General features: G+C 31.9%; 1 protein-coding gene across 1 annotated transcript in view; it reads left to right on the forward strand.

Moving 5' to 3' along the window:
* Window positions 1-2,798: 2,798 nt before the first annotated feature.
* LOC106783621 (LIM homeobox transcription factor 1-beta-like) overlaps window positions 2,799-8,524 on the forward strand; it is a 10,042-nt gene continuing 4,316 nt past the window's right edge. The window contains exons 1-2 of the mRNA XM_014742314.1: window positions 2,799-3,219; window positions 4,388-4,807. Of these exons, the coding sequence (XP_014597800.1) occupies window positions 3,000-3,219; window positions 4,388-4,807 (640 nt within the window). The 5' untranslated portion in view covers window positions 2,799-2,999. The remainder of the gene's footprint in view (window positions 3,220-4,387; window positions 4,808-8,524) is intronic.

Raw genomic sequence — 8,524 nt, forward strand, 5'->3', positions numbered from 1 at the left:
CGTTCTTGTTTTTCTCTGAACAATATATATAATCGAGAGATTAGAAATTTGTATTGTAATTCGTTAAAAAATCAACGATATAATCATTTATTCAATATTTCTCTTGTCACGTTTTCTTTTTTCTATAATTCTAAGAAAAAACAATTCAGATAATTTAAATAAACACTATATTAATTTATCGATGAACAAAAATATATCACCAATGATATTATATATATATATATAATACCAACAAACAAACAAATGCAACACGTAGTAGGTGTAAAAGATTGACAGATAGAAAAAAAAGAAAAAAAAGAAAAAAAGTGAGAGAGAAAGAGAGAGAGTGAGTGCAATGACGTATCTCCTATCTTCCTTTCCCCAAAAAAACAAGAAAAAACAGAAAAAAAAAAATATATAAAAAAGAAAGAAAATCAAGGGAGCTGCTTAGAAAATCCATCGATTGTCCGCAACGTATGCTCGGTGTCGAGTCCGATTTAACGATTTTGAATAACCAGGGCGGCCGGTTGATCGGAGAGGACCCCCCTGGTCTGCACGTGTTTCCCTCGAAAAATACTTTGCATCACCATCACCATCACCATCACCGTCAACTTGATGCCCCTTTGTACGAGCAGCAGCAGCAGCACGAAGGGGCATACCAGATCGACGAAAAGAGTAAAAGAGAGGAAGATAGATAGATAAAAAGAGAGAGAGAGAGAGAAAGGGAGTTTCATACTCAACTAGGCGTATCATTGGGGGGATTCGTCCATGCAGCATGAAGAACAGAGACAAAGAGGTTATATAGGCTTTTATTTGGCAAACATTGCTGATAGACGACGCCGGACAAAGGACCGGCATTGTTGCGTATTTACGCGGACTGACAAACGACCAAATACTCTCTTTTTCTCTCTCTCTCTCTCTCTCTCTCTCTCTCTCTCTCTTTCTGTGTCTTTCTCTCACTCCGTACACGTAGGACTTTTCATGAAAATTCGCATAGCACTTTTGATACGTATTCGTATCAACGGATATCATCCAGTACTCGTAGAATTACTTTTGTTTCGTATCACCACCCCCTCCCCCTACACCCCAACCACCAACCCCAAAAACCACACCTCGCCCCGATCGTTCCTGTTTTTTTCACCCCCCCCCACCACCCGTTTTTGTTTTGTTTTTTTCTGAAGCCCCTTTTACCTATATCCGTCGTTTCAATTTGTATTAGATAAATTTTGTTGATTGATATTTAAGGAAGATCAATTATAGGTGTTTATCTCGTTGAAAAATAAAGTTCTTAATTAACGTGTCTTATGAGAAATCGGACAGGTTGAACAAAATTTGTATAGAACGTTTAATTTGATCTCATTGAACGTTTTTCGTACCTTTTTTTATTGGTATTTCTTATTAAACAATTGAAACTTTTGATCTTTCTTAAGGAATATGTTTTATTAGAATTGATCGCGTATAGATTAAACGTGTTATCTCCACGTTTGTTACGATTTTACGTTTAATCGATGTTTATGAATAATTCCGTTGAAAATAGGGAGGGGGAAAAAGAAACAAACATAAATAAGAAAAATTTGACGAGAATATATTTTATATAGATATATCTCGTCTACGATTATTGATGAAATTTTCGAACGCGATATTTGCACATTTTTTTCGATGGGACGATTCGAAGGATTCAAAAGATACCGAAAGAGATAGAGAGAGAGAGAACAAAATAAAAAAAAAAAGATAAAGAGAAGGAAGGAAGGAAGGAAGGAAAAGGAGAAAACAGTGGTCCATTCGTTTAGGTTCACCAGCATACCTCGCCGTATGTATGAATGTACATATATATACATGTACGCACACACCCACACACCCACACACACCTAGTTATATATATAGTATATATACGTACACATAAATAGATATATAAGCATATATACGTATACATAAATAGATATATAAGTATATATACGTACACATATATGTATATAAATGTATATATACATATATATATATATGTACATTGGTGTCGGTCCGGTGCGTTGGTCGCTAGAGATATTGATCTCCGTCTCGTCGAGAAGGAGAGGAAGGAAGGAAGGAAGGTAATAGTAGATGGTGTCGTTGGGGTTGAGCACCGCATCCTCCGGTACGTCCCCAGTATTCAACAACGATAAGGGCGTATCCGGGATGAACCAATCAGGAAGCAGCTAGTGGAACAACTAGGGGCAGTTAAAGTACGCCCCCTCTTTCTATCTACCCTCTCTCGTTCCCTTAAACGGTTGACAAAGAGAAACGTATGATATAGAGAGGGGGAAGGGGGACGGGGGGGGGGAAAGCTTGAGGGTTCATCGTTAAGGGTGGGGTGTTGAATAGGTGGTTGATACCGGTCATGGAAGGGAGAGAACATTGCATATAGTGAGAGTGAGTGAGAGAGAGAGAGTAAGAGTAAGGAATAGAAAGAGGGAGAAGGGGAAGTGTAATTGGGTGGGAGTAAAGGGACAATTTTCATCCTTGGTACGATGGGTTCACGTCAAAAAAGCTTTGGAAGTTGGCCTGGTGACACACACGAGTGAAAATCGTATACCATTGGACAAACGCGTGTTACTTCATAGTGAATTTCATTTACTTTATTCTATTTTTGTATTTCTGATCTCATTTGTTTTCAATCGGTTTTAGATATTTTTAATAATATAATTATAAATAATAATATAGGCGGAGAGAAAGGGAAAGAATAAGAATAAGAAGAAGAAGAAATTAAATAATTGTTCTTCTTTCATATTTGATTTTCTTTATTTATTTTCTGTCTACCTGTATGTCTATCTGTCTGTCTCTTTCTTTCTTTCTCTTTTTCTCATAATACAATACATTTAAATTAATTTGTCATCGTATATATTTAGTTTTGTGAGATCATCGTAGAAAGTTTAACATGTGTTCGTACGATAAATCGTTAATCCTATTTGAAATTTTTCGTTCACGACGATACATAATTTTCGTTAACGAGGTCCTAAGTGTCCTCTCTTGAGATTTCCCGCGCGATGTACGACAACGTACGTATCGAGGGACCGATAAAGTGTTGTCAGATCGCGTGTTCTCTTCTTGGGATCGTGCGACGATTGGTGAAGTCTATTCGTGACACAATGTTGGAATTCTTTACACCTGTGCAAGGTTCTTTGAATCGGCAGCCGGAACCGGGACAACCCGTACCTGCTGGACCATCTCTTCCATTTCGTTCAACTGGAGACAACAATAACGCAGGTTTTTTCTTTTATTTATAATTTATATTGAATATTGTATTTCGTTGAATTCATTATGAAGAGATTTGTATTAGTTAGAAAATGGCGAACTTTAAGATGAACGTTGAATTATTTTCACACAATGTTAGATTTGTTCTTTATTTAATATTAATCATAATCGAAAAATGATATTTTATTTTATTTTATTTTATTTTATTTTATTTGGATGATGATTTTTTCGGATAAATTTGTAGATTTACGTTTGAGTAAAAATATGAAAGATCATTCTGATAAATGTATCCATTTATATGTTACTGTTATTTGTCTTTAGAATTTATTCGCATACGCGTTTAAAGGAAAATGATATTTTCCCATAAGAATGATAAAACATATAAAGGGGGGGTCTTGAAGCATCAGGAATATATTATCATATTACGCGATTATTTTATTATCTAACCAAATTGTAATGTTCTTGAGGTGTTGTTATACATAGTTATTTTAATGTCGAACTCAAAGGAATCTAATCTTTTTCCTGTTAAATTCTAATCCCACAATCGATCACGTTATCGTTTTATCAGCGTTCGCCGTCGATAAGGGTTTGAATAAATCTCACTCGTGTGTGTGTGTGTTTCTCGTCTATCTATACTTTTTATATATTCATAAATTTGTTTATTATTTGTACGATAGAGATCGCGAAAGAAAATAATCAATAATTATTTTCGTTGTGTATAATTAAACTATCTAAGAAAATAATCAAAAGACTTTCAAACACTGATCACTGATGCAAATTTGTGTCAAGAATATAATAAAATTCATTTCAATTGTCTCACTTATAAATCATATCAATTAAACTTGAAACCCTGAGATAGTTTTTATAAAATAATAATAATAAAAAAAAGGTAACACAATTAACGTGTCTACAAATTAAAGAACAAAAATACCCCCCTAAAAAAATTAGTCATTAATTTATAAAAAAACGAAATACTTTAGAAAGAACAAAAATAAGTCAACGCGGGTTAATAATAAAAAAAAGTATTTTACAAAATACAAAAATACCTAMAAMAATTAGTCATTAATTTATAAAAAAAGAACGAAATATTTTAGAAAGAAGAAAAATAAGTCAATGCGGGTTAATAATAAAAAATAGTCAATATATTTGTATGACAGTTGTATATCTAATGATTTTACAGAATCGTCGGTTTCCGTGAAGACGGAATCCGGACTACTGGAAACGATCTGTGCTGGATGCGGACGTACGATCACGGATAAGTACGTGATGAGAGTAATGGAAAGAAACTATCACGAGGAGTGCCTCTCGTGTGCGGCATGTGCCGCACCGTTGTCGCAATCCTGTTTCATACGTGACCTCAAGTTTTATTGTCGATCCGATTACGAGAGGATCTTTAGCGTTAAGTGTGCCCGATGTATGGAGAAGATCAGCTGCAGCGAGATGGTCATGAGAGTTGCCGGTTTGATCTTCCACATGGAATGTTTTGCCTGCTGCATGTGCGGCCAACCATTGCAAAGAGGCGCTCATTATATTTTGCGTCAGGGACAACCTATTTGCCTTCAGGACTTGGAACACGAGCTTTATATGAAAAGTCCTCAAGGTTAGTCTTTATACTATTATCATCAATTAAAATAATCTTCGTTCCCTTTTTTCGATCACCTTCCTAATTTTCCTCTATGTCTATTCAATTTTATTTCACATCTAATGTTATATAATATAATATATAAGTTTCAAAGGGAATTATAGACGGTTAATAAATCTGATGAACAATTTATTTTGAACTAGTTGTTCATTATAGTTGAAAATAATTATTAATTCATATAGTTGAAAATAATTATTAATTCATATAGTTGAAAATAATTAAAATGAACAACTAGTTCAAAATAAATTGTTCATCAGATTTATTAACCGTCTATAATTCCCTTTGAAACTTATATATTAATATATTTTTTGGACAAGAATATTGATAATTAAGTTATATAATATATATATTCTTATATTCAAATTTTTTTCTTTTGAAATACAAAACACCTGTCGGTGAATTTATTTGAAAATCTTTTTTGATTATTTCCTTCTACAAATTCCAAGATTCGTCACGATTAAATGTTTTTAATTTTCCTATATAGATCAGAAATTAAGATTATTCGTTTTAGATGATACAGGGATTAATACAAATGATATATATTTATCTATCGTTTTCAAATGAAAACTCCTGTCGGTGAATTTATTTAAAACCCTTTTTTTTGATTATTTCCTTCTACAAATTCTAAGATTCGTCACGATTAAATGTTTTTAATTGTCCTATATATAGAAGATCAGAAATTAAGAAATACAGGGATTAATACAAATGGTATTACTTATATAATTCTCTATTGTTTTAAACTATGACCAATTAAAATAGTCTTCGTTCCACTTCCCCTCCTCTAACCCCCTCGATCTCCTCGTTATATTCCTATTTTGCAAATTTTCCTATATCCAATTTTCTTATATTTAATATGATGCTTTATTAGAATCCTGAAAACAATATTAGACATTCCATTTAAAAAACTAACGATGACTTTGATATCTCATTAAAAAAGTATCTTAAAAAATGCTTTTGTTTACTACTATATTTGTCCCCTAATTTCGTTTAACTATGCAGAAAACATATTTTCATACAATATATATTTTACGAATTATTTTAAAACCCTGATCCTGTATATATATATTCTTATATCCAATTTTCCATATCCAAATTTTCTTCCTATCAAATAAAAAATCTCGTTGAAGTACTTACTTAAGACCCTTTTTGATTATTTCCTTCTTAAAATTCGAAGATTCGTCACGATTGTACGTTTTTAATTATCCTATATAGAAGATCAGAAATTAAGATTATTCGTTTTCGATGATATAGGGATTAATACAAATGATATATATTTATCTATCGTGAATGGTTAACTTTTGTTACACGTTGTACACGGTGAAGTTGATCGAATCGTATAGAATAAAAAAAAAAAAGAGAAGGTAGGTATTATTCCTTCACGGTTCACGACAATTATGTAATCGAGGTAGATCATTCAATCTCGAGAAAAATATGTGAACTTAGTATAAAGTTGTAATTACCTTGGATATATAATATAACGAAAGATCTATTCACATTTTAAATGAAAATTAATTGTTTCTATAATCACACACATATACACATATAAATATATAATATATTTGATCTAGCCTTAATCGTAATTATAATCATTTCGAATCAATGATCTTTCGTAGGATCACGAAAGAATAATGATTTTTCTTTTCTTTTTCCTTTTGTTTTTCTAAAGGCGCTTAATATCAAACCTTTGTTCTTTTTTTTTTTATTCTTCTTTTCGTTTTACATTAAAATTAACGTCTCGTTATAAATTGGACAATAAAGAAAAAAAAAATAAAAAACAACAGTACAAAAAGAAAAGAAAAGAAAATGAATAAAAAAAAATACAATTTGAATCAATTACGTTCTATTAATAACCAGCGCCATATGCAAACGTATTGTATAGTACATACCTTGTTGCATTGTTCGCAGGTTGTTGTACTACAATCTAAAGACATCCAAAGTTAAAACCTTCAAGAATTTCAAAGAAACAAGGCTGTCTCTTTCCCAAGGTAATTACAAATTAAACAAGCGTTATTAGAAGACGGATTGTCGAAATAAAAATTCGTTCCAAATATATCAAAAAAAAAAAGAAAAAAAAAGAAAAAAAATAGAAATAATAATAATAATAATAATAATAACAATACATAAGATCTATCTTTAAAAAAAAATAATAATCACGCATACCAATATTAAACATATAGACGTTAAAGAAAATCAATTATTTCGTATTTTTTTCTTTTTTTTTTTACTTTTCTTAACAATATATATATATATAACATTAAAACAAAAATTAAACTCGATTGATGATTGTCTGACCATTCGTTGATTGACCATTGTCTGATCACAAAAACTATTACCTTCCTCTACTTAATTCGTTGCGTAAGAAAGAAAAATCTAAGTAGTTAGTGTCGATATTATGTCAGACAGTAATAGAAATAACGCGAATAACGTATGGGGATGATTATCTTTCATACACATAATCACGTAATCATTTGAAAACGTATTCTCACGTGAAATCAAACCCCAACATCTTAATAAACATTTCGTAAGATTGCGGTAATAATATTACTCAAAGTAACGACATACTTCCCCCTTCTCTTCCTCCCTTTCTCTCCCGTTAACCTCCCGCCCCGCCCCACCCACCCCCCTATCCATGGCCCCGTTGTCCACTTTATCCTTATTTAAAGTACACAACAATTGTTATGGGTTTAGCTTGAATTTCCAAAGGTAAGAACAACAATTCTGATTTCCTTCAAGTTTATCTCCAAGTTTCCGAAGACTTTTCTTCCCAATCGGTGTGTACCACCCACCCACCCACACCCCCAACCCTCTTTTGCTATCTTTCTTTCTCACCTTTTTCTCACTCTCTCTCTCTCTCTCAGCTAGAAACGGTATCAACGTTTATTCCCTCATCGAGAGGTGGCGCCTTTGAACTCACAGATCAATACTCGCCCGACAGACGAATAACTTTTTTGTCTTTTCTTTTCTTTTTTTTTTTTTGTGTCTTCTTTTCCTTTTCTTCTTATTCTTCTACTGTTTTTTGTAACGGGGGTTGGGGGTTAGGGATGGGGGGGTGTTTGTGTGTGTGTGTGTGTTTTGGTAATTGAATATTACGTATTAGAAGAGGGTACCCTTAACTCGATTAAAATTCGAAAATTCAATTACAAGATCCGTTGTGTTTGAATTCGTGTATTGATTATATAGTTAGATCGTGTTATTTATAAGATAAGGATGATTGATATTTTTAAATGTATTTTTTTATCGTTTTTTTTCGAGGGGGCGAAAGGGAGGAGCGGGTGTGTTTATTTTATTTATGAATTTGTTCAAGTTTCTATGAAGATGTTTCTTTTATTCGCACACAAAATAAACTTGCATATTTTATCGTATCATTATTAATAATTAATCGATATAGGTTTCGGGTATGGTAATTCTTTTTTTTCGAAAGTTTACAAATTAAAATATGATGTGAAATCAATTTTATAATTTATATATTAATATTCGTAGAGAGTTTATATTCTTTTTTTCTTTTTTTAATAAAGAAACAAAATTCTATATTTTATTATTATTATTATTATTATTATTATAACAATAATTAATATAAATGAATTGAATGGTTGAATGAATGATAAAATTTGGTTTGTCGAGAAGACGATTTATTGGATGAAAATCGACTACCTAATGGTAGAAGGGGAAATGTTG

Source organism: Polistes canadensis, unplaced genomic scaffold (genome assembly GCF_001313835.1).
Source record: "Polistes canadensis isolate GaletaPanama2010 unplaced genomic scaffold, ASM131383v1 scaffold_23, whole genome shotgun sequence".
NCBI classification, from domain to species: domain Eukaryota; kingdom Metazoa; phylum Arthropoda; class Insecta; order Hymenoptera; family Vespidae; genus Polistes; species Polistes canadensis.